Genomic DNA, 27,001 nt, shown 5'->3' with positions numbered 1-27,001 from the left:
AGTGAGACTAAAAAAGTCTCTTAAGATTAGATCCTCTACTTTTAGTTGTGTCTTAGTAAATAATTAACACAAGTAGCAATAAAAGTCATTATAGTTGCACAGATATCAGGAGTTGGCATGCAGAAGCATGGGGTCGGCTCAACTCTGAAGGGGGCCCCGGGCCCCTATTCAGTCCCCCTAGGTTCACCAACTTAGTTTTGTTAGAAGTTGATTAAATGCTAAAAATGCTAAAAATTCATTTAAAAGGAACATATCATGCTTTTTATGATTTTCTGTATTTTATATACTGTTATGATGTTAAATGTCTCTGTTAAACATAGTCCAAGTTCCAAGACTTGAGGTGAACATATGTAAAAATGCAAAAGCCCAGACTTCAGCCTACTCTGAACGCTCAGTTTGCAAGGTTACCTCTACTTCCTTGCAATGACATCAGTTTTTTGAACTGTAAATCATGCCAAGTAGACCGGTAGAGCCCCAGAATAAAAACAGTGATTTGGAAATGTGCATGATACGTCCCCTTTAAGAATATATGACATGTAATCATAATATCGACTGATATATTAGAGGTATTAAAATTAGATTTTGTTCTGACCTCCTCTATGAGACAGGGCCTTGAGGGTTTGAGGTAAAGATGCAGGAGTTGCCTTAAGGCCTCTTTGCTGTCAGTTGCTATAAAATCAGTTGATCAGATTACTTGCCCCACAGTGAACTTGAGGCCTTTGGGGCTCTGGGGTGGTGGCCCACTTTGCCCATTTGGTAATCCAGCATTGCTTAGTGTTTAACGCCATTTCTACAAGAAAGTCACCACAACAGACGTTCTGAGGCCATATTCAAGGTTATTTTAGGATTGTTGTAATCCTCTCATGAATCCATAAACTCATATTTGTGCCCAGCTGCCATGAAGCTAATACTTTACAGCAGACGAAGCAGCGGAGAAATAAATAGTTAAAGGATCTTGGCTGTAATCTTTTGATTACAGTTGCATCTCAAGCAGCTGTATGTTAGTCATTCCTGCCCCTGCATGCCTTCCTCTGTGTCTTAGTCTGTCCTCACTTCTCCTCAACTCTCCCAGTTCACTGCACTAACAGAATGAGTGACTGTAAACAGAAATGAAAAGCTGCAGCAGCCTGATGGTCATGCATCTGTCTGTTGTGCCTCTGTGACACAAATCAGGACAGACAAAACAGATCAGTCATGCAGGATACAATTATATATGAAAATTATACAATTATTCCCCTTTTTACTTCATTTTACATAATTGCAATGATTAAATCATGTTTTTTCTTTGATTTTATTTCAAGGATTGTTCAGATAACAAAACAAGTGATTATTGTGTTTCTTTGTGTTCAGAGCACAGCATGGAAGATACGCTCACTGTGGCCTTGCGGGTGGCAGAGGAGGCTATAGACGAGGCCATTTCCAAGGCTGAGTTCGATTCTGCCAGTCAGGTTATTCATGCTGTTCACGTATTATAAATAGACTGTCATTGTAAATTTATTTGTAGATTTCTTATCTACTCATACTGCCTTGCACTTAGTGTTACAAAAACTGCTGTGTACTGTGTTAGCATTTTTATGTTTTCTGACATTTGTACTGTAATTACTCTTCTCTGTAAACGGCAGTGGATGAAAGGCAATACTGTACAGACAATACTGTAGATGCTTATATATTACTGTGTTGGTCTACAATCTGTATGCTTTGATAAATATACAGTACTTTCATCACATTTCTCTTTAATCTAAATTCTGTGATTTTTCTCTAAATCAGTGTTTGAGTCAGATTATGGGAAACAATACAGATTCTGCTGCAATCCAAATAACGGTTTAATGTTACAGTATAAAATAATGTTATATACTGCTTAAAATAACATGGATTATCTCATTAAATAGTTATTTTAGTTTTCAGTCTGTTTTTGGAGGCTGATGATAACAAAGAATTAATTAAAATTAAAATTCATGAAGATGTGTTTCCCTATAACATTTATGTGATACCTAAAGTATGTAAATTCTTTGTTCAACAACGTAACAGTTAACTTATTGTTCATTGGCTGAAACCCACTATTGATTTTATCTGTTTCTACAAAACATCAGGCTTATTATACATGTCTCCCAAGATGTATAAAGTTTATACACTTTCTTCATTTCAGTGAGTTTCATATAATTTTTCTTAAATAATCGATCATACTTGCTCTTTATGTCAAGTAAAATTATCATTCACTTTGCTTTGAATCTCAGTGTTTTCAAAGGTGACTAAAGACGCGTAATCCGTGTATTCCATATATAACCTTAGATCTATAATCTGTATATTAAATTTCAAAGACACATTTGTGATTCTGCTGCCATTTTCAGACATACTGCTGTGTACTGCAGCATATGTTCAAAATGATTTTCTTCTCACTAATCTGTTAAAGTATCCCAAAGCTTTTGAACTCAGTGCAGAAAATATGTATATTTAGAGCGTATATTTAGAGAAGTAATCCGCTTATAGTGTGTGTGTATCTGTGTGTGTGTGTGGTACTGCATGAGTAGCCTTTTTTATTTGTGTGTTTGTTCTTGTTTACCAGGAGAAGCAGAATGAGGCACACTATCTACGGAAGCACAGAGGAGAGCTTGTTGAGGAACTGGCCAAAACTATTGTGCAAAAAGTATGAAAAAAGAACAGATTTTACTGTCTGAGCTGCTGACATTCACAATTCATTCTAACTGATGTTTTATAGTGTGTAATTAGGTTGATTGAGCCATTGCGTAACACTCAAATGTAAGTCAGAAGAGTGGGTGGAGGGGTTTCCACAGCTGTTACACTACACGATGATGTGTTTAAATTCATAGCTGCTCTATTACACTCTAACTGAACCAGTAATTTACCTTTAAACAGGAAAACCAGCTGATTTTCATTATCCTTTCTCTGTGCATGTAAGATCATTAGTAGGAGGAAGACTTTGGCTGACATTAAGGCTGAGTATAACGAGGATTGGCCATTTGAACACAACACGGACCTTCATCATCATCATCAGTCCACCGCTGATCAAGCCTGCAGCTCCTTTAAAAACCAACCAGGCCTCTGGGTAAAAAAAACAAAAAAAAAAACACATCACAGTCAGTCCGAAGGATGACACATGCTGACCTCTACTGGTTAAATATGCTATATTGATTTTATGGTATGTAGGCAGATATAAGTGTTTATTACTGTATTTGTCGACAACAATAACTCCTCCTGTGGGCGCCCATAGGAGGCTGGTGTATAAACAGATAATGAATGACAGTACAGTAAAACACAAAATAATATATGTCTTCGTAGGAGAAGTTATATTGTTGTTAGATACTGTACATTAATAAACACTTAAAATGTCCTTACATCTGCTTATAACTACATTATAGTGTGTTATAAAAATTTATTAAATGTTTGTATACTGCTTATAAATTCTGTGATTTAATTATCAGCATCCAGCATTTCTATTGTGATTGTAGGTAAAACCACATGTGTGATTTCATTTGTCTCATCTCTCTCCAGAGGTCACATTCTGCCTTCTCACTGCTGGACGACTCTCCAGGTCTGATACAAGAAACTCACCAGACGTTGAAGAAGGAAGGTGGTGGCTCGGCTATGTCTGCTTGGAAGAGTGTAGACCGGCTGGACAATCCCGGTGAGATGTTGCTGCTTTAACTTGTTAAACCTCATTGATCCACCACTCAGTTTTTGTTCTTCTAGGTTCTGTCAGGCCAGGAATTAGAATAACTTACCTTTGCAAATTAAAATAATAAATAACCACAACAATTTTAAATTAATTTGTACTTAATTTGTTTTATAATGTGTTTCTTGGATGTTTTAATTGAAATGATTTATAAATGGTGATGATATAGATTTGTAGTATTTTATTTTCACAATATCAAATTAATAATGAAATTATGACGGTGAAATTATGACGGTGAAATTATGAAATTATGGTTAAAAACTCAAAGAAATATTCATACAGTCACACCAGATGTGCAGGCAGAGCCCAAAAGCCAAAGGGCAGATCCCCTAGAAGAGCATCAACTTTATCATCACAACAGCATCATATTTCTGGAGCAAAATATCTACAATCAACATTTATCTGTCCAAACCAGAATCTACAATATTGCTCAAAATAGACAGGTACTAAGAGTTGACAATGAGGAATCCTCAACATATTTTTTATATGTTGAGGATTATATATAAAAACTCTGGGGATAAGTTTACAAAACAGGACCCGTATCAAAAATTCTACATTGGGCTTTGAAATTCTTGAAAATGCAAGCTGAAGTTGATGATCTGTGCCTGGTTTCACAGTTGTGAATGGTGCTAAATATGCTGAAATAATCATTTAGAAGTTGGTATTAATTGTGTTAGTTTGTTGGTAGTATTGCCTCACCTGGTCACCTGAACTCCTGCATCTTTACATCAAGGACCACAACAGAAATAATTCTTGGAATGTATTGTACCATCCTTGATACTTTTGTGGGTGTAAATTACAGTAAAGTCATTACAAAGTCATGTTGTGAAAATATTGTTTAAACTCTCATAACTTTTCTCTAAATTCTTGTGGAGATCCCAAAGTTTTCACAGTTACCAAATATGTCACAAAAAATAATGCTCAAACCATTTCTGATTGACAGAATGAAAATATGGAGTCTTTGGTTTGACTATTTCCCTCAGTAATGCTTTATTTTATCCTAATTTACTAATTTCCTTTAAGTAATTTGTAGGTATTTAATGGTTAATTTTAGGACATTTTATAGAAAGGGTGTAATTTGGTTCAAATTATACGAAAAAACTGAAAAATTGTTGGTAAGTGCCCACTCCTTATATCTGGGTTCATACATAGTTGTAAATTTACAAATATAAAATAATAAATTGGACTTTTAACAATTCTGAATTTAAGTGACAGAAAAAACTTTTTCAGTGTGTAGTTTTGAGTGTCAAAAATGTTCAATTGTTTCTTAAAAACTATAAATGCACTATAATAAGTGCATTTATTGTATTCTACCAAATTACATAATCCTTTCAGAGAAATGTCCTAAGAGTTAACAGTTACACAGTAGCTACTTTTAGCAGATTATTGAAAGAACTCAATATGCTAATATATATCGTTTGACACACAAAACTACACACTGAAAATTTAAAAACATTTTTTTATATATTTTCTGTCAGTTAAAGAATTGTTAAGAGTCTAATTTATTAAGAATCTTTGCAAAGTAACTACATATGAACCCAAATGTAATGAGTGGTTACTTTTGAAATAACCTAACTTAACACTGTTTTCTGCTGTTTCTTATCATTTGTACCAAATTGCCCCACCTTTTCAGTAAAATTAACTTAACTTAATTTGTTAAATACCTACAAATTACTCTGAAAATGTTCAGGAAATGAGTGTGAAATTAAAGGACCTGTAAAATAAAGCGTTCCCTAAACATCATATATCTGAGTTGGAACTAGCTGCTGCAGACAGTGTGGAATAAAATGCTACTTAACAGGTAAAAAGGGTAAAACTGGATGTTTAATTGTTTAGCACAAGTTCATATATTAGTAATTTTTCACTGTCAGCTAATACATACCTCCACTGTGTTTGTTTTTGTTTGCTGCATGGGTGACTGTATTTTCTGTGGTATGCATGTTTGGCATATGCTTGTCTGCATGATATTTGTCCTTGTATGTGTGTGTGTGTGTGTGTGCATTCTGGGATGCGGAGGTGTGTCCTCAGTGCTCACGAGCCCAGATGGGAACTGGATTGCCCTGCAGAGCGCCCAGCTGTCGCGTCCCAGCCTGCTGACCAGAAGGAAGAGCCTGGTCTACAGTGCCTTGGAGAAGGAGTCAGGAGTGGTATCCGCCTATGAAGGCATGGGCTTTGACAGTGAAACCAAATCTGAGCCGGACAGTTCCTGGGGCACCGTCCTCCAGGAGATTCACAAGAAGATGACAGACTCCAACTTTAACCTCCAGGACACCGAGGACAGGGTCTCGCCACAGCTAATGGACCACCGGGGCAGCAACGACAATCTGTTTTCAGACTCTGAGGGCAACTGGAAAGTTAATAAACCTGTGCTGGGTCGTCTTAAAAGGAAGGTGCCTGTGGAGATCAGGCGACCTTCATCATTACCCAGGACCAACATCATCGACGTGAACTTTAACGTGGAAGGAGCAGAGGATGAGAGCAATGCGGCTGCTGAGCCCGCAGTTGGAAAAGTCAGGAGATCACGGAAGAAAAGGAACAGTAAAAAAGAGCTGGCAGCTTCTTCTCCTGTGCTGGTGAGAAATACATTCAACTCCAAACTGATATGACATAACAAAAGATATAAGACATAGACTTAAACAAGAGACAGATAATGAGACAGAAGATACAGACAAAGCAGAAAAATAGCAAGTTTGACATAGATGCAATACAAGGTTTGAAAGGAAAATAAAACAAATATATACAATTAATTCCTTATAAATTAGAAAAATACCTACTTACACTCAGTTTCCAGTTTATAGAGTTCATCTTTATAAAAGTAGGTATGCAACTAAAGATTATTTTCATTATTGATTAATCTGCCGATTACGTTTTAGATTCATTGATTACCTATAAAATGTCATAAAATATTGAAAAATGTCCATCACATTTTCATTATGTCCAAAACCAAAAGATAGTTAGTTAACATGATATAAGAGAGGGGAAAGCAGCAAATCCCCACACTGAAGAAGCTGGAAGCACAGAACGTTTGGCATTTTTGCTAAAAAAACAAAAAAAAACTCCAAAAACTTAACATAGTCAATTGATTACCAAAATAGTTGCTGTTGCCGATTAATTTTCTGGCGATTGACTAATTGATTAATTGACTAATTGTTGTAGCTCTAACTCCAATACAACAGCCGTGTTTTAGAGAGGTGTTACTTGGTCATTTTTGAATCTGTAGTTTGTGGTTCTGTTGAACTGTATTGTGTCATACTGAAAGGTGTTTCTAATTTTTAGTCTACACTGATATGATTGGTGTGGATAAAATAAACCGACAATCTACAGTAGATTTGAACTCATGTTATTCACCACAGAAATATTTATTTTAAACACTCTTATATTCACAGGATTATAACAAAAAAGACAACCAGTCCGAACCTACTTCTGATGCTGTGACCCCTGACACTTTGACCTCTGGGGCCACAACCCCTGAACCTTTTAACCCAGAGAGTGACATCACCGGACATGGAGCCAGTCAGATGGAGCAGGAGCTCACGTTAAAACTGCAACAGCTCACAGGCAGAGTTTCTGACTCGTTTACGAGAGACGACGGGCTTTATGGAGTGAGAGATGCTGACGATGACGCACAGAGTGAGGAAAGGAGACAAGGAAACGAGGACAAAGATGAAAAAGATGAAGAAGATGAGAGGCCGTGGAGGATGGAGATCGAATTGGATGACAGAAGAACAGAGGATGAGAGAGAGGAGGAGGAGCAAGACATAGACGAAGACGAGGTGAAAGACCGATTGTACAGGCTCGTCACACAGTCCAGACTCACATACTTATCGTCTACTGATGACGAGTTAGACAGAGCAGGCCTGAGCGAAGGAGAATGGGACGGAGAGAGAGATGAAGATATGGAGGAGGACTATAAAGAGCAGAAAGAGGAAAAGACAGAAGGACTCACTTATAAACTCTGTCAGCTGGAAAAAGAAGTCAGAGCTACCCAGTTCTCATCCACGGAGGATGAGCTGGACAGAGTTGGCATCATGGATGAAGAGAAGAAGACAGGAGAGGAGGAGGAGGAGCTGGCGGTGAAAGTGTGCAAATTAGCAAACCAAGTCAATGCCACCCAATTTTCATCCACGGACGATGAGTTAGACGGGAGAGGCGAAGAGGGGGAGGAAGCGATAGACGAAGTGACGCTTTGGAAACTGCAGGCGCGAAAAGCAGTCCAGGCGGCTCAAGTGCGCGACTTGGCCAGTCTAGTCAGCGCCTCTCAGTTTTCTTCCACGGAGGACGAGCTGGACAGATATGGAGAGAATGAGGGAGAGATGGAGCACGAGGTAAATGAAGGAGGAATAGAGAGCAGTGTTGAGATGGAAAAAGTGTGGGAGGGAACAGTGGGAAAGAGTCAGGAGAGGAGAGAATCCATTGGAGATTTAGATGTGAAAATGTTTGATTTAAGGGAAGAAATTGAGGAGAGAATGAACGAGAGAAGTGAGGAGAAAGTAGAAAAAGCGACGACTGAGAACGTTCTGGATTGTCAGATAAAATTTGATGTCCAGCCAGAAAAAACGAAGATAGAGGAACCTGAAGAGAAAGATTGCGTGCAAGAGAGAGTGGCAGAGGAGACTGAGGATGAAAGGATGGAAGGAAAAGTTTTTAAAGAGACAGAGGAGAGACAGGAGATGCAGTTAAAAACAGTGGTGGGAGCAGAGAGAAGGCAGGAAAGGACTGAGGAAATAATAGTCTTATATGAGACAAGAGTCGGACTAGAAAATCAGCCAGAGGCGAAGTGGTCAGACAAAAAAGAAGGAGAGGAGAGACAGGAAGAGGAAAAGATTAGAGAAAGCAAACAGACTCAGGAGAAATGGGAAACAGCATCAGACAGTGAAGAGGAGGATGAAGAATTTGACAGAATAATCAGCAGCATGTTGATGATGACTTTGGAGGACATGCAGGTAGAAAAGTTAAAGGATAAAGGAGAAAACGGAGGGATGAATAGAGAGCTAGAGGAGGTAGAGGCAGACAAGAAGGAGAAAGTGGATTCGAAGACAGACGAGACAGGAGGTGCAAAAGAAAGACCAGGAGAAAATATAACTGAGCAAACTGCAGGAGATATTTCTACAAAACAGGAGAGCAGCAATGCCACAGGCAGGAATAAAAATGAGCAGCAGGAAAAAGACACAGATCCACTAGAAAAACCGACAGATATGACAAGCGAAGAGACCAATGAGGCCAAACAGACATGTAAAAGAACGGAAGCGGATGACAAGAGCACAAGAGGAGAAATGACGACTGAGTGGCAAATGATGGAGACGCAGGGAGACGCTGCAGAGTGTGAAAGTAAAGACACGGATAAAACACTCGAGGAAACCAAAGAAAAACACATAGACGACACAGAGCAGAGCTGCACCTCGTCCCTTCAGGATGGTTTACTGTCACCGGAGGAGATTCAAAATGTAAGCATTCCTTTTTCTTTTTAGGCAGTTGTACATTTAGTAAATCATTCAGCAACATAGTTTAAGTTTTGCTTTTTTATAGTTGCTGCCAAGAAAATATTCACTGCACTGCAACTAACTACTCAACTTCCTTTTTCTATCTGTCCTCTGTTTCCCTCTCACCTTCTGTGCTTTTCTGTGTGCACTGTAGGCTAGTGACATGGAGCTTTACAAAACAATAGAGTTTATATCATCTCTGCTGGAGCAGGTGAGAGTGAACATGTTGTGCTTTAGAAAGGCAACATGTTGGAAAATGCAGGTGATGATTGCTAATTATGGTGCAGCTCTACTTCATTTACAGTCCTTTTCACCCACTTTTTCTTCTCTCATTGCTTTTATGCAACTTCTAAGTTGTTATAAAAGGAAACCTCCATATGTTGTTAAAATAGACAATACTGTAGCCTATATCAGCTAGAAAAAGTGAAAATTACTGATTTATGTGGTTTGATTAAGAGCAATTTTTTTGTCTTGGTGGCAAGAATATGCTGACGCAATTGGCCAATCATGTTATCCACTGCAGATATGAATACTCCTGTAAATGACTCCTGTGACCTGATGAAGTCTCCTCCCTGAAAATAACGTCCTGTCACCCTGGAGTCACCTGTAATAGTGTTTGTGTCTCATAGTCTGAATACTGCTGCAGAGGGTTTTTTGCAGGCACTCAAAAACCCTAGTGTATGGTCATAATGCAAGAAATCAGATGTAACAAAAATATCATCCAGCCTTAGAAATATATCTGTGTATGTGTTTATATGTGTGTTGTAGAGGTACTCAGCAGTGTCGCTGCGCAGCATCACCACCGAGGTGCTGAAGGTGCTGAATGCCACCGAGGAGCTGCTGCAGGGAGTGGAGGGAGGAGATGGCCCCCGCCTCTCCACCACCTCACTGCCCCCCAACACTGACCCCAAGAAACTGGACCAACAGTTCTCCAGACTAGAGGAGAATGTAAGTTCACTTTTATTTCCTAGCCTACATGCACTGTTTGTTTAAAAAAACTGTATAAAATGACTCTAACTTTACTTAATGTCACTTTTAATCAAGATGGGTTTATAATTTAAAGCTTTCAAAGCTGCAAAACTCTAAACAACAAAAGTGCAGAGTGTGTGGACCAAAGACAGAGAGTTCAGACAATAAGTGCAATTAAAGTTTCCCTTAAATATGTCTATATAGCCAAAAAAAGAGCAGGGATAGATAACACAATAGCTGTGTAAAAAAATAACATGAGGACTAAATGTTATGTTTTGAATAAGTCCATAACAATTATTAAAATATTGAATTGGGTTCTTCAGTTTTAGCAGATTGATCAATGTTTATTCTGTTTTTGGTTTTGGGTACAAAATACTTACTATACACTGGTAAATTGGTAGGTCTCCTTTTATGATATAATTCAAAATAGTATTTATCTATTTTTCTTGTTAAATATTTGCTTGATGTTCAGTTCTTATGAACACATTTGAGAAGAAGGCATGTGACCAGCAGGTCGATGATTCAGATATCAGGACTGGTTCAGAACATTTGGAAAGAGAAAGTTGAAGAGTTAAGTTTCAGTAACTGTCAGTACACACACATGAAGAACTGACTACCATGTAAAATAAGACTTTAAAAAACTGGTTCACTTTAGATCATTGTAATTAATCTTGTTTTCAGTATAAAAACCCTAATTTTGAAATGAATCTTGTGTTGAACTGTATTTTTTTTTGCTGCAGGTGTATGTGGCAGCTGGTACAGTGTACAGTCTGGAGGCGGAGCTGAGTGACCTGGAGGAGTGTGCCAGGGGCATCTGCAGTGCCACATCCGATATGGAGCTGTCCTTCCTGGAGGAGCAGGTGGCATCAGCAGCTGCCAAGGTTCAACAGTCTGAGCTACAGGTGGGCTGAAGCTTCTTTTTTAAGATGTGAGAGCGGTATATAAAGACATGTGACAGACCTCCTGCAGCTTGTTATTAGACCTTAATACTTCTGTGTTTTGGAAGCTGTGTGATGCTTGTGTTTTGTAAAGAAGTATTGGACAGACTGGTGTTAAGATAGAAACAGCTGCATTGATTGGGGCTTTCATTAAACAACAATTTTTAAACGTCCAGGTGTTTAAAGACACCAATTGACCTGATGGAGGCACTGCAGCAACACCACAACATCTGCAACACTAGTCCGATCTAGGATGAGGCATTTTGTTTATTCCAGTGTGTGCAGGCATCATCTGGGGGACCACATACACTGCATTACTTGTTTGTGTTGTTGCTGTTGTAGATATGCGATATCTCGGCAAGGATTGCTGCCCTGAAGAGTGCAGGCCTCAATGTGGACCCGCAGTCCTGCTTCCCTAAGACCAGGGCCATCCCAGTTATGGTACAGTATTGCATACATACACTGTACACAAAAGTACAGTAGTTGTGTCATGAAGTTCATACAAGAACTACAAAAATATTATTTTCCATATGCAGCCAGTCACACTGGACTCATCAAGACAGCTGAGGAGGCGATTACCTGCACCACCGATGAAGGGTAAGAAACGTTAAGACAGAATTGTTATAATCTGAGTAGTTGTGGTTTGGCACAGAACAATACTGATTTTTTTACAGATTTTTCTGTATCACTAGAATGTATTTACGATTTAGTATTTTTCCAGTTGCTACTTTTTATGCACATGCTTTTTGACTGAAGCTTAATCTTATTTTCATTGCCTCGAGTGCATCTGTATTTTACAAACATAACTGCATTTTTTTCCTTAATTTGTTTCATTATATTTCAGAAGACAAGGAGACCTAACTCATCCCCCCAGGACCTGTGCAGTACCTCCCACACAGCAGTGCCTTGACCCCATCACTCTGCAGTCTACAGGCCAGTCTTAAGTGATCCATCTGATACCATTTGCCTTAATTCCATCCTACACGAAACATGCCTCAGATAACACTGGACACTAGTACTGTATGTGTATTTTGTGTTGTTGTACAGTGTAATAGTACAGGAAATCATTTTGGGGAAAACTTTAAGCAATGATTAACCTTGTAAAGAGAAGCAGCAGGTTAAATCAGCTTATCGCTCACTAAACCTGAGAACAAGAAAATCACTAAAAAATTGAGTTTTGCAAAAACGCAGTCATACTGTGTATGTGCAGGAGATTCTTTTAGATTTCCTAACAGCTGGAATAATGCTAAATGTTTTAATTGTAATACTTGAGTTAATTTTAACACTAATAGTTGTCCATTTGACTTGTTGATGAATTAAGTCATACATATAGTGTATTGAAGAGACACTGAAATTATCAGCAGTACAGCTACTGGATGAAACCTGCATTAGTACTGTTTTTACTGTAAATCATACTCAATAAGCAGATTACAAATACATGGAAACAATTAAAGCATGTTAGAAAATTGTTTTGGGAGACCATATCATGTCTAGAATTAATACTATGGATATACTGTACACCTGTATTTTTCCATGGTTGTGGATATTTGTAATGTTGTAGTGTACTTATTTATACAGCAAAGCAATCAGTACATATGTTGTTTTCTGCCTTTACAGAAAATAAAGAAAAGTCACTAAGTTCCAAATATTTGCTCCACCGTGAAAATGTTATGCACTGAGATAAACAGCCCTGAAAACACTCTGCACCCTGTTTGCCCCTCAGATGAAGGTGGGTGTTATGGTGAGGAATTTAGTCTGTATTTTTGAGATGAGGAAATGACACCAGAATATGACATTCCTCCTTCTGAAGATGTGTGGGAACAACACATAACAGCTCTGGAAAATAACAGCCGTCTTTGAGAGAAATGGTCTCAAGACAAACATTCAGCAGCGTCACCTCTCGCTCTTTCTGACGCTGCAGTAAACATGAGCGAACGACCTGAGCGGAGTACAAAAAAGCTTTTTCTCTTATTTTCCTGTAATGTTTGTTTTCACAAATATATCACAGGGAACCAGTCTTATGGCTCATTCAGTCTTAAAGCCACACTGTTGCATAAAATATTCTGTAGTAACAGTTTCCTCATAGAGGTTTGACGTTTTCCTCTCTGAATGCTCCTATTCTGTCCTTAAAAGTGAACTTGAGCAACAGCTGAATAGAAAATAAGAAAAGCTTCATCACATAGAGAACCAGCTCCGTCCCAAAGCCTTCTGGGATATGCAGTTTTAGTCAGGAGCTCTCTGAGACGAGGAAGCGCTCCCTCTGATCAGGAACTATGAATCCTTCTTTCTGTTCACTCTCTCTTCTAACTGACATGACAAAGGCCTGTTTGGGGTCAATGACCACCGTGCTGTCTTTGTCCTGACCGGGAGCTTCCACCTCGGCGTAGGAAGGCCGACCAGAGCCCCGTCGGAACTTCATGATCGGCCAGCGGGTCGGGCGTCGCTGTGGGAGGAAGGAACGACAAAATATTAAATATGTTGAATATGAAATATGTTTTAATTCATTTTTTGTAGTCCCTACCATTCATACCAAATTTCATGGTAACCTGCCAGAAATAGTTCAATAAATAGAATAAAACATTTCCATACTTAAAACTTTTATGCATTTAACTATTCATTGTCTTACTTTGTAAGGAAAGTATGTGTCTGCTCAGCGAGGGATGAATAAAGCTATTGAAATGAGTTTTACTAAATGCCCCTTAAAGGATAAGTTCACAATTTTTCCAAGTTTGTCTTAAAATAATTGTCAGTTTTGGACATTGAAATAGGTTTTGCTCACTGCAATCATTCCTCCTGTTCATACAGGCCATTAAAAGATTCATTCTTATTATGCCTTCAATGTAAGCGATGGCGGACAATAATCCACAGTCTTGAATACATTTGTGCAAAACGTATGTTGATCTGAAGTTTGTAAGAGGCTTCAGCTACCCAAATTAGTCTAATCAAGTGGAGATCTTCAAAGGTTAAAAGCCTTTTTGGTACAAATTTCCCTCTTTTTGTTATTATCCTTCCACTGCCACACAACAGGAAAAACACAAAGAAGCAATTTTGCACTAAAAAGACTAACTTTAGGAGATTTTCACTTGATTTGACTAATTTGGACAGTTGAAGCCTTACAAGCTTCAGCTGTACTTTTGAGTACAATTTTTCCAAAAACAAGGATTGTGGATCTTGTTCCCCATCATGTACATTAAAAGCTTATTAGAAAGGGATCTCCCAATGGTGAGTATGAACAGGAGGACTTAATAAAGCAAGCAAAACCTGTTTCAGTGTTTGTATGGACACTTGACTGTAGTTTTAAGATAGACTTTACAATTTAATAACAACAATTTAATACAAACTCATGTTTTGAGGAGAGCCACTTTTCAAACCAAAGAGAAATGATGTTTTGAATTCTATTCAAGTTCTCAGTTTACAAAATTGTGTTCAAAATTATCCACATGTAGAGTTTTCAACTGGATTGAAGGTATCATAAAATAATGGGCACCATTTTTCAGTTTTAGATGTTTATAGTTCACTCAGCACAAGTGTGATGTAGCTTCAGTGTTGGGATACGTGGATACTAAAAAAATGTACAGAATACGGTGGTAGATGCAGATAAATTATTGGATCTTGGTGCTGTTTGAAAAAAGGTCAGTCAGTCACACAAATCATCATATTGGAATGATGAATATCATGAAAAATGACATGCAAGTCTGGCTATTAATTTAAAAAATACTTTGTATTGGATGAGGTCATTTTGGTTACAGAGAAATTTTGACTTAATGGTCGTTCTAGATGAAAGTTAAAGGGGAATCATCCTCTGTGACAATAAGTATCCACACCAAATTTAATGGAAACCCCCCCAGTAGTTAACAAAAGCTGACAACATATCTTGCTGGGGATGTAAAGTGCTGGTAGGATAAACTTTAGGACTATCATCTTTAGGCCCCACTGCTTGCAAAGCAAATAATATAGCTGACAAAATGTTCACTGTGATGGATTACAAATACTAATAACTAGGTTTTAAAGTCTCTGTGAGCTGATTTCCATTGTGTACAGAGATACCAGGAGATTGAAAGGCTAAACTAAAAGCATTGTATGCTTTAGAAAATGGGAGCCAAAAATGCAAAGAATGAGCTAAGACTTAAAGACATGGTTCTTTCCGGGGAAACATAAGTGTATTTTTGTGAACTCATTGCTGTCACTGACCTCCATGAAGAAGAGGCTGGGGTTGGAGGTCGGGTGGTTGTACATGTAGACAGAAAGAAGGACGGCTGCTGCCATGATGACCATCATCATGACGATGCCCGCCAGGAGACCAATCTGTAGCTGCTCATCACTGTCTCCTTTGTCGTCCTTGTCTCCTGCTGTACAGAGGTGAGGGTGAGACTCTCAATGATACCACTCAGAGTCACGTTTTAGACATATCAGGTGCAAATATAATGTTGACAGCTGACGAGAAGTAAAAGCATCATTGACCTGATACTGATCAATGATCATCACAGATATAAAATACTGGAGGTGAACATTAATAACTCACGTGTTTCATTGATGTGGAAAGAGATCTTTGTGTCATCTACAAGAAAAAAAATCCATTAACTTATAGTATTCCATTTACCTTTGTGTCCATTTTTTTTAAGAGTAAAAGAAAGAGAGTGAAAAGAAAAGAGTGTCCATGTGTCATTATTTACATTCTTGTTACTGTCTCAGAGTAGTTATTTTAGTTCTTAGTTGTTGATGTAGTAAGTCAGTAATTTAACATTTGTCAGTTTTTATTGAAGTACTTTAGCGTACTTGACTACAGGTGAAATCATATATAAAGTTCAGCTCCTAAAAAGCGTCAGAATATTTACCACTTTGCAGCAGAGGTGGGACAAAGTTGTTTTTACAAGTCACATAAGTCTCAAGTTTTGACCATGAAGTCTTGAGTCAAGTCCCAAACTTTCCAGTTCCAGATGTAAACAAGTTATAATATTCACTTCACCAAATTTTATCCCATTTTAATCACATTTTAAACAACAGTTGATACAGTAAATTTACAAAAATGGATGCTTTCTGTTCTTACTTTATCATATGTGCCTTGGTATGTTCTTCCTCCGACACAATTACAATCATTTGTAATTACTGAGGGGAAAGTTTAGCATGTTGCCTTCTGCACTTTCGAACATGATAATCGGAAGGTATCATCTGTCGGACTGATTCAAAGTATGTCCGTTGTCTGGAAAATGAAGAGTTGATTCTCTGCACACTTTTTAAAAAACATTTTTTTAAGCTTTGGGCTTGAGGAGGATATCAAGTGATTTAGTCTTTTGATTTTGTCAACTTAAGTCTAAAGTTGTCAGATTCATGACTACAAGTCTGACTTGTTTCTAGATTACATGACTCAAGCCCACAACTCTGATTTACACCAAACATTTACACAATGAAGAAAAGACTGATTGTGCAATTTATTATGTCATTTCCAAAATTTCACTTAAAATATTCAAGTTTAATCTTGTCAATTTGAAGTTAATATCCAAAGCATCCAAAACATTCTTCTACATCAAAAAAGACATTTTAGGATTAACTAAACTTTACCTTTTCCTTCTACTTAAGTAAAATCTCAGTAAGAGTGAGTAAAACATTTAACTTTTTCAGCTTACAAATAATAGCAACTACATATACACACATATATTCTGACCCAACCAGGATACAGAGTGATACACATACTGTACATTGAGTCTTCCTTCAGTAGCTGAGGACACTATGCAGTATTTAACATGGCGCTGTATACACTCAGCAGAGAGCTAACAGAGGGCTGGGAAATAGCTGACCACTTGACCCTCACAGTGGGCGTGGATACCATGCTACGAGAACAAGCATTAATTCATGAGATGGTAAAGACACCTGAGCTTTAATATGTCCTAAATATTCACTGACGTTAAGCTGTCAAACAAGAGGAGTCTATGAAAGGTAGTCGTACGACTTTTTAAGTCTTTAAAGTTTCAAAAAAAGGACCTCATTTGCAAATGCTGCAATCAGGACCAATAAAACTTACAGTTCACATTCACTACAGATGATGTGAAAGGCTTTTGTCAGCCTACCTTCTGCAGGTTTGCTGGTTGGAGGCTGTGGAGTGGCTATTGTTCTCCTGCTGCTAGTGCTGCTGCTGTGTGTCGATGGGTTTGTGACAGTGGACGTCTTGCTGAGGGGGGCGGAGGTCATGCTGGAGGTCCTCTGCTGCTCTGCGGTCACAGTGACTGGAGTGGTTGTGTGCGTGAGGTGGCCAGATGTGGCGTTTGTGACGTCTGTCATTCGGAGACACCGGGGATCTCGTCTCTGGAGAGGAAACATGAGTAAACTCTTTTGTTCAGACAGACAGAAGAGATGCTACCTTCACACGAGTTAAACTTTTTGCAGTTTTATGTAATGTAAAATAATGCAAACCTCTTCCAGGCAGCCGAGGTCAACCCAGTCCTGGCGGTTACGATCAAAGCCGCTGGAGCATCTGAAAAAGGATATAAACATTATTACTGTGTGGAGAGAATAGCTGAGCTGTAATTACAGGTTTACCTTCACAAAGCCATCATTGGTAAACTTCCTGGTTGCCTTTCATAAAAAGCTGTTTCTAACAGCTATCAGACCAGATATCTTCAGTATCCCTGCAGTCTGCTCACAACTCAGCAAAACTGAATTTTAATATTATGAACCCTGGACTTAGAAACATTTCCAAGATTAAATTCATCTGGAAACGCTGCCTTCATATCAGGCATTCAAGCATCACATTAAAAAAATGTGTCATGACAAATTATTATTAATTATTTAATTATAATTATTTAAATGGTCAAGTTTTATCACGCTCATATATCTGAGATCCTGTTTTGGTGTGTTTGATGTGATTGTTGTAAATTATTGTGTTTTTATACAGCTCTGTGACACCTATTTTACACTGTCATTTTGGCCACGTCTCCCTTGTAAACAAGATAATGTACAGTAGCAGTCAAAGGTTTGGACACACTTTCACATTCATTTAAATGAGAATATGTCTCCAAACTTTTGACTGGTACTGTATCTCAAGAACATTCCTGGTTAAATAAAAGTTAAATAAATAAAAACAAACATACAAGACACAGTATTAACAAGGTGCTTCATAAGTCGTGTATGAAGTTTGAATCAAGCTTCAGATTGTTCTTCAAAATCAAAACTTTGTGAAGTTATTTCCATTTTCTTGTGATCGGTTGCCAAATTCTTTCAGCTGTGACATATCTAAAAAAAAAAACAAACTTTAAATTTAGTAAAAATTTACATCGACTCCAACTCCTGAAAATCAGCAACATGGTTAATTTAAATAGCCAAAACTGTAGTCAACAGTCTGACTCCCAAACAGGATCATATTAGACATCCTGCATATCACAGCTGCCACTAACCATGGTTTGTTCATCTAAATTCAGATGCAGAAATGTAAAGAATTCTAAACATTTTCTATTATTAAAATACATTTCAGGGACTGTGCAGCCTTGTCAGTGGTATGCGCTCTCCCGAGTGCTTTTCCAGTTTACCTTTGTAGCCGACTGCACCAGCTGCAGTTAAAGCCGATCTGAGAAGTGACACATGGACCACAGCTGGAGAACTGGAGACATGCTGAGAATAAAGACATACAGTGAAGACTGTGGAGGAAGAGACGGCTTTGGCTTCTGTAAATAAAACTTGAATCCAGTTTTTCAGGCCATCCTGCAGGATAGAGCCAACTTGCAATGGCTACTAATGTATTATTATTTCTCTGTACATTTTCTATATGAAGACAAAGAATTGTGAGGCTAAAAAAAGTAAAAGAAATAGATATTTAGATCAGGTTCACTGCTGATCTAAATATACACGTAGATGTGAATCTATGAGTGTTTTTTTTGCCAGCTTGCCAGCAGCACTTTTCCTGGTGTACTCAGACTTAAAGTAGGAATAACTTACTAGGAAGAGGTAACATCTCCACAGCTGTGGAATTGGAGATTTTGGACTTGAGGATGTCGACTTTGTGATATTCGTAGATGGTTCTCCTCCGAACATCTGAAATATATCAGAAAGAATATAATGTTGTTAATAAGTGATGAGGCCAAGTTGTTTAATAAATCGTCTGGTAAAAATATAGTTAAACTAAAAGGATTTTTCCGGCTTTAAAAAAGCTTAAATACGACAAGTTTGGCACTCACTGGGGATCTGCTCTATCTCATGAAGCACCACAAAAGCATCCGACAAGCCCACTTTGACGGGATGATTCTCGGTGCTGATGTTGCTGATTTCAGACGGAATCTATAAAAGAAGATAAAGCTGTAAGATTAAACTAATTTCACCTTAAAAGGAGAACATGAGAGAGAAAAGAAAAGTCACCTCTTTGTAGGCAAAGACAATGCGTCCGTCGCTGTGCAGAGAGGCCTGGAAGGTGAAAGTTCCCAGATTGACGTTGTCCTGGAGGTGAATCTGGTTCCACTGCACCACCAATGCAGTGCCTAAAGGTAAACATACGTACAGTACACAAAACGATGAGCTTATATTCAGGTTAATATTCTACATTGGGCCTACAAATTAAAGCCACAACTCATGACAGTTTAAATATTGTGGTCATGAAAACACCACTCTTTCTTACCATTATCGCAGTAAAACACGGAAGAGTTTTTGGAAAGACTTGGGTCAAAATTCGCCATCAGAGGAGCGACGTACTGAGTGGCTGTGAGCATTCGGTGGATTATATCTCCAGTGTAAATGAAACCTAGGAGACACAAGCACGTGTATGTAGCCATCAGTTGTTTGTAGTGCAGGCAGACACAGTATTAATTAAAATTAGTCATGTCATGACCTTTATTAATCATATAATGTAGCTCTATATCGTGGCAGAAGCCAGGATTTTAGAAATACTGAGGTCATGAGTCCCCTCAAAATCCCCGCCTGCACATGAAAACTCAAAGTCATTTTTCATGCTTCATTAATGGAGTTAGCTGTTCAGGTTTTTGTCTTTATTTAAAATTGAGCTTCATGGAACTTACTCCAGCAATTAACAACTAATAAACTAAAATGAACTTTGTTTTAATAATTAGTACCAATTTACACATTTTCTTCCAGGAAACTTCCCAGGAAATTTAGAGGAATGGATCCATATAATTAAGTGTTTGCAGGAATAAACTTGTGGTGGTAAAATATTGAATCCTTTATTTATTTTGTTTAAACGTATTGAGTCTCAAAATACTGGAATCGGTTAAAAAAAAAAACAACCATGTGTACATTTTTAACTCTAACATTAAACTCCTCCTAGATGCTAAAATCCCAGATTCCCCAGAAAAAACACAAAGGACACAACCTAAACTGTAGCTACAGTCCTGTACTGTATATACCTGTAACTTAAATTAAGACTTTTTCCTCAAAAGAATACAGATTAAACCTCATGATTCAAATCTCACAATTTTTAGAGAAAAGATGCACGTGTTGTGAGAGGCTCACCTCCAGTTGCCACGGTGATTTCCTTCAATATGTGACCGTAGAAAGGAAAGTTGAAGGAAAGATTTACTCTCTGGAAGCAAAAAAAAAAAAAAGACAAAGTACACTAACATTAGTATGCTAGAGGTGATCAACAACTAATGACAACAAAAGTAAAATTTTAATTATGTTAAGTTTTACTGTAACTGAGAGCAGAGTCAGTTGTTGTTTGTGTGGAACATTTCACTGTACTTCGATCCTTTCAGACAGTAAATAGCAACTTTAATAAACTATTCAAATAAATCCACACATTCAAACTGAAACATTTCCTCCAGCAGCTATTTAATTTACATAAATGTCCACACATATCCACACAGACTGATTTCATACCTCAGCCTGTCTGTGGGTGCTGGACAGGAAGCCGTGGACCTTCCAGTCATCCTCCTCCATCTCATCAATGTTCACCCACAGCTCTTTACTGGCTGCGTCTCCAGACCCGTAGATTTTAGATGTATAGTAGGCGTGATCAATGTCCTGTCCAAAAATATGGGGGTTGAAGTGCTTTAATTATATATTAATAATTTATATTGCTCGCTATTTCTCCATATGTATACCTAATTCTCACAGTAAATGGCAAAAATGTATTTAATTAAAAAAAAATCCATCTACTATTATCCAAATGTCATTACTTGCAGACACAATTTAAACAATTTTTTTCACAAGTGTCACCTCTAAAACCCTGTTTACTTTCCTAAAAACATTACTATTTACCAACAATACTACATCAATATGTTTGTGAAGTTTTATTGAAGATTCTGGACTTTGATACACAGAGAATTTCATCCAATTGTTCATAAAGAATCTCAGCATGCAATGAACTTCAACAACATGATTTTTACAGTCTAACTCACATTTTCCAACAGTCACAACCCAAATTATGTAGCTAACTAACATCCCATTTAAATAGGAAATATATTAATGACATTTTCTTTTCACCACTGACTTTGATTTCTTTGAACTTTACCACAATCTGTGTAGAATCGTCGTGTCCCTCCTCCATCAGCAGGTCTGGGTTCGACTCTTCCGGCAGGTGCTGGTCTCTGTAGTGGCCCCTCTTATCTGCAGCCCAGCCAGGGGTCCCAGACCTGGGCCTGGATGCCCACCTCCTCTCTCTGGATTTGTGGTTTCTGGCAATTACATATGGCCTTTCCTCTGGAGGAGACAGCCCCTGCGTGTCAGTACGGTAGACCCCTAAGAGCCAAAGAGAAGCAGATGGGTCGTGATCACACTGTTTCCTTCTCTAATGTGTCTCAACTGTTCCAAAGCTTTTTCGTGTCCCGTCAGGAACAACGGACATGACAAACAGGAACAGCAATAAACTGTAAATTCCTGAGATGTGAGCTGATCTCAAACATTTTAGAGCAGTCTTAGCACAAACACAGGTACAAAAGTTTTTTTTCCAGAGACCCATTTCTTAAAGTAAATATACTAAAAAATGTGTTTTTATGACCAAGATTTTTGCTCTGTCACAATTTTAACAGTTTAAGACCTTGAGTGAATAAATAATTAGTCTATAACAAATTGGTCAATTAGTGTAACATTAATTTACTGAATTTAAACACATAAAATACAGGAAAAAGACATACAAAACAAAAACAAGGCAGCCACAGCTCTCAAGTTTAGGACACAAATTAGCTAAAACACATGTAGTAAAATAGCAACACTGATAAAAAAGACAAAACACTAAATATTAAAAAGTTAACAGAAAAGCAATTTTAAAAATATCATTGAAGTCTTTCTCTGAGCATAAATGCCAAACATCAATCCTCAAATATAAGGTTTCTCACTGTTTTCTATAACTATAAATTGTATATTTCTGATTAAAGACAAAAACAAGCAGTTTGAAGACATTTTTGGGCTGTGGGAAATTGTGCTGGATGTTTTACCATTATTCTCTGACGTTTTATAAATTATGAACCCTTAAACATGCAGCGGCCCACCGGTGGATCAGTCATCACAAACTCATATTGTGCAGCCAGACATTGTTCAAACTCACTGAACTGAGATTGCAAAGTTTCCAAGTATGATATCAAATACCAGATATCAATTATGGTGGGCTGAATTTTGGGGAAATGATGCACAAGACATCTAAAATATTTCTATTTGATGGAACGGTGCAGCCGAGTCTTGGGTTTGAATGTTGCACTCAGTGTAAACATCAGGTGGCTTCAATGAGGAGCTTCACAAGCTGATATACAATATATGTTTAGATAGTATGATAGTGTTACTGTGGAAACAGATGCTTTTAACAACCTTAAAAGCTACTTAAATGGGGGAAACTGTATGTTTTATCCAGTTAATAGTGTGCAAAGCCTCCTTCAACATCTCAAACATCAGTCATCTCCTGTATCTCATGCTCTCATGCAACAGGACATAAACACATCTTCAGCCTGTGACATGTGGCAAACATGCGTGGTCTCCCCGTCATTCTGCCCTTACAGTGACAACACTGCATCCAAACATTTCTCTTCACAGCAGAGGGTGAAAGCATGCTTCACATTCTTCACACCAGCAGGTCCAGGACCAGGCATGTGAGACCGGTCAGTGGTGGGTGTTGTGTCTATATTTCTGTCATATGGTGGCCCTGTGGCTGCAGAGGCCTCCACGTGTGTGTGTGTGAGAGAGAGAGAGAGACATGGGCAGTGCACCGATGCTACATAATCAATGTGCAGTGGTGGAAGAAGTACTCAGATCCTTTACTTAAGTAAAAGTACCAATACAGCAATGTGAAAAACCTGCATGAAAAATAAGTATAAGCAGCAAAATGTACTTAAAGTATTAAAGTAAAAGTACTCATTTCGTCCCTCTGACTGATATATTATTATATATGACATCGTTAGATTGTTAATACTGAAGCATCAGTGTGTAAGCAGCATGTTACTGTTGTAGCTGCTGGAGGTGGAGCTAGTTTCAACTACTTTATATACAGTTAGCTAGTTTAGTCCAGTGGTTCCCAACCTAGGGGTCGGGCCCCTCCAAAGGGTCACCAGATAAATCTGAGGTGTTGTCAGATGATTAGCGGGAGAGGAAAGAAGAAAAAACAAAGTTCTGATACACAAATCTGTTTTCAGTTTTTGGACTTTTTCTCTAATCTTTGATTTTTGGTTAAATATTGGATCATTTGAACATTTATTGAAATGAAACCATGTGAGAAGTTTAGAGGGAAAAAAAAAAATCACTATTTGGTGGAGCTGTTAACAACTCATAGACATCTGAAATGTGACCCGACTACACACTGCTTTATGTAAGCCGTCAAAAGCGAAAAAGGTTGGAAACCACTGGTTTCATCTTTAACAATGTGTTGTATTTTAAAAGCTTGTTATATTATTCATTGTGTCAAATTTTCATCTGAAAAGTAACTAAAGCTGTCAAATAAATGTAGTGGAGTAGAAAGTACAATATTTCCCTCTGACATGTAGTGGAGTGGAAGTATAAAATAGCATCAAATGGAAATACTCAAGTAAAGTACAAGTCCCTCAAAATTGTACTTAAGTACTGCAGTACTTGAGTGTACGTCATTACTCCTCACCACTTCTGTCTGTATGCAACTGGTAGTTGGCTTGCATACTGTTTATATGTTTATTTTCACCAGTTAAGCCACTGATGACTGCTACAGTTGATGTATTTAGTTTGTACATCGACAAAAGTCAGATTTATCACACAGTTCAATAAAGCTCACCAACTGCTGCTGCAGCTTAGTCCACAGTTTAATTCTCACTAAAAAATAAATCAAAGAAAACCGCAGAAATGAGGCACAAACACGGTCACAAACGCTCTGCTTCTTTCACAGAAACACACAACACACCTGAACCCAATTACACCTTAATTAAGTCTCTATCAGTCACCTTGAAATAAAGATTCTCCGCCTGGTGGTCGGAGGCGTAAAAACAAATAAACAAATAAACAGAATCACACTGAAAACGGCAGGTTAGAATTTATATTATATCCCGCTGTGGTTAAAATGCTGTGTCAAAGGGTTTTCACCAAGCCAAGAATAAAATACACGAGATAACACAGAATGATAATACTGTTTTGCATTTTTGGAGATTTCCTGTGAAGAAAATGTCAAAACATTTGCAAAAATGATCTGCAACTGGCATCTTCAGTCCAAAAAATATTATTAGCATTTAAACAAATCATGTAGTCATCATCATCATCATCATCATCATCATTGTTATTGTTGCAAGTATGGAGAGATGAAATAAATGACAAAAACTTCACAAAGAACCAAACACTGCAAACATACAATGAGTATCTAAATTACAGGACTTGCTAGTTAGTGTATTGACTTGCAGAACAATGCGGAAGTAGCATGTGACTTTAAAAGAAAAAATAACATTAAACAGGTTGAAATAATATTCAATATACAATAATATGTTATATTGTGCAAACTGTCCTCCTGTTCCTACAAACAATGATGATTTTATGACTTACCATATGCAGATTTTAGCTTCATGAAGCTTATTTGAAACTGGAAAACAATGATCAGTCCTGTAATAAGTTGAACAGTCTTAGTCATGGTCATCGACATCCTTTTTTCTCAGTTAACGCAACTTCACAGTTTAGAGAAACTCATGAATGGACGCAAAGTGAGACTGAGCCTGCAGCGTCTCACTGCTGCTGGATGTCAGGTTAGAATAATAATTATGATAATAATAATAATAAAAGCTCCTAGTCGCCTAATGAAGAAAGTTTCTCATCATGTTTTTGTCCATGTCCGACCTACAAACCGCCAGCAGACCGACTGTGCGTAAGTTCACTCTTCTCAGGAATGAAATGAACGGTTGGTGATGAGAGCCTGAACCTGGGGAAACGCTGCCTTCACGTGTCGTCGTAATTGTCAGTATTAGGAGCCCACAGACAGAACGAGGATTTAAAACAAGTGTGTTCAACAAAACGGTGCAAGCGTTTATTTTCATGTGTTCTTGTTGCAGAAGATGAGGGAGCTCAATGTGTCAGCGATCAGTTAAACTTGATGAATAGTGAACTTTTTGGGTTGGTAAATCAAAGTGAAGGCCAATAAACATTTTAATCACTACATTTCTCTACTGCAGCACAAAATATTACCTATGGGACTTATTTATTTGTTGCAGTTTTCCCACCTTTATTGTACACCAAAAATTGGGTTCTGGTCGTAGAATTGACATATTATGAAGAGAGGATGAATGCACATTAAACTCCAACGAAGAAAAATGCTACACCTGTAAGCTGAACAGAATATTCATGTTTCAATATTGCTTTCTGAAGAGTCCTCGGTACATATACTGCAAAGAAACAATAAAACAGAATAAGAAAAACATATCAAACAAATGTGGTCGAAACGTCCGTGATGAAATACAATCAAACCTCTACGTGCAGTTGTTCAGATTACCAGGTGCAAGTGAAGGCAACAGAGGTTGATGCAGTTACAACTTCCGCCCACGAGATGTCGGAGGATCGTCGATAATAATGTGTCAAGGTTATGATTTGGTTTAAGATCTGAAAAAAGGGAAAGACGCCACTCATACTCGCCACTATTATTATCATAAACAAATGAAACGTAATCTGTTGTGTGTGAGTAACACAACAAATGTAGCCAACTGTAATATAATATAAAATCTGCCGTAAACTAACAGTCACACAACAATCTGTAATTTGTCGCCGTGTCTGAAGCGCTGCTGCAGACCTGATAAGATTTTATAGATTATGAAAATAACCATAGAAATTCTGCGGTAAAACTGCTAGAACAACATTAACAGTCTTACTTAAAGCTCTCTAATACTGTGATAGTACGAATAAACACAGAAACTGGGCTACAATCACAATAAACGTATTGTACGTATTTAAATATGTTGTTTGGTTTTTAAAAAAAAAAAAAAAAAAAAACAACATAATACACCTATAGCTGGTCTAAATGAAGTGATGAGGTTGGTGATATTGAGATGTGATGCTCATTTTTCCAAATGCTTGTACATTTTTATGCACAACTGAACACAGTGTGGCTTCACTACACGAACTTTTATGTTTTGAGTATTTTTGTTGGGCAGGTATGATAAATAAATTTGATTTGAAAGTTACTTAGAAATAAAGAAATCCACAAACTCTTCACTTACTTGAAAATAAATGTTCTAAAATCATATTCTACATTTGAAGGTTTCTTATATATTGCATTCAGCCACATTTGGACATTATATTTTTGATATCATATTTTATATCTATTATTCTATTTTTTTGTATGTTTACTTTGCCCATTAAAAATAAATGAAAGAATTGTATAAATATATGAATAGTAAACACATTGAACAACGATGAATTAGAGAGGAACTGGCTGGACAGGTGAACTCTTAAACACTATTTAAAGAAATACATTGGCCCTTTTGTGGTAACCAATGGTAATTATAGGTCAAAATAGCTACTTTTCAAATAATTTTCAACTCAACTGAATTCTACTTTTGCTTAAA

The 27,001-nt window shown here is 37.6% G+C and overlaps 2 protein-coding genes across 6 annotated transcripts in view; one reads left to right on the top strand and one right to left on the bottom strand.

The window, feature by feature from the left end:
- myripa (myosin VIIA and Rab interacting protein a) overlaps window positions 1-12,724 on the top strand; it is a 31,099-nt gene extending 18,375 nt beyond the window's left edge. For 2 of the 4 annotated variants that reach the window (XM_067606288.1, XM_067606287.1), the window contains 11 exons: window positions 1,351-1,448; window positions 2,564-2,644; window positions 2,918-3,064; window positions 3,511-3,643; window positions 5,708-6,264; window positions 7,078-9,135; window positions 9,940-10,119; window positions 10,881-11,042; window positions 11,421-11,519; window positions 11,615-11,675; window positions 11,923-12,724. In XM_067606288.1, the coding sequence (XP_067462389.1) occupies window positions 1,351-1,448; window positions 2,564-2,644; window positions 2,918-3,064; window positions 3,511-3,643; window positions 5,708-6,264; window positions 7,078-9,135; window positions 9,940-10,119; window positions 10,881-11,042; window positions 11,421-11,519; window positions 11,615-11,675; window positions 11,923-11,939 (3,593 nt within the window). In that variant the 3' untranslated portion in view covers window positions 11,940-12,724. The remainder of the gene's footprint in view (window positions 1-1,350; window positions 1,449-2,563; window positions 2,645-2,917; window positions 3,065-3,510; window positions 3,644-5,707; window positions 6,265-7,077; window positions 9,136-9,939; window positions 10,120-10,880; window positions 11,043-11,420; window positions 11,520-11,614; window positions 11,676-11,922) is intronic. The other 2 variants (XM_067606289.1, XM_067606290.1) reach the window with 2 other exon arrangements.
- Window positions 12,725-13,305: 581 nt separating this feature from the next.
- plxdc2a (plexin domain containing 2a) lies at window positions 13,306-26,699 on the bottom strand. 2 transcript variants are annotated; one of them, XM_067606292.1, is made up of 14 exons: window positions 24,996-26,699; window positions 21,526-21,752; window positions 20,892-21,035; window positions 20,526-20,595; window positions 19,678-19,800; window positions 19,422-19,540; window positions 19,244-19,343; window positions 19,005-19,100; window positions 18,599-18,680; window positions 17,487-17,547; window positions 17,144-17,378; window positions 15,601-15,636; window positions 15,270-15,424; window positions 13,306-13,521 (listed from the first exon to the last, which is right to left on the bottom strand). In XM_067606292.1, the coding sequence occupies exons 1-14, from the start codon at window positions 25,090-25,092 to the stop codon at window positions 13,306-13,308; spliced, it is 1,761 nt and encodes a 586-aa protein (XP_067462393.1). In that variant the 5' UTR covers window positions 25,093-26,699. The 2 variants fall into 2 exon arrangements, with proteins under 2 accessions (XP_067462393.1, XP_067462392.1); XM_067606291.1 differs by having other exon boundaries at window positions 15,270-15,427; window positions 24,996-26,698.
- Between the last annotated feature and the right edge of the window lie 302 nt (window positions 26,700-27,001).

This window comes from Thunnus thynnus, chromosome 12, assembly GCF_963924715.1.
Source record: "Thunnus thynnus chromosome 12, fThuThy2.1, whole genome shotgun sequence".
Taxonomy (NCBI): domain Eukaryota; kingdom Metazoa; phylum Chordata; class Actinopteri; order Scombriformes; family Scombridae; genus Thunnus; species Thunnus thynnus.
Note: the sequence above shows the minus strand (reverse complement) of the source record. Positions and strands in the feature narration are given on the sequence as shown.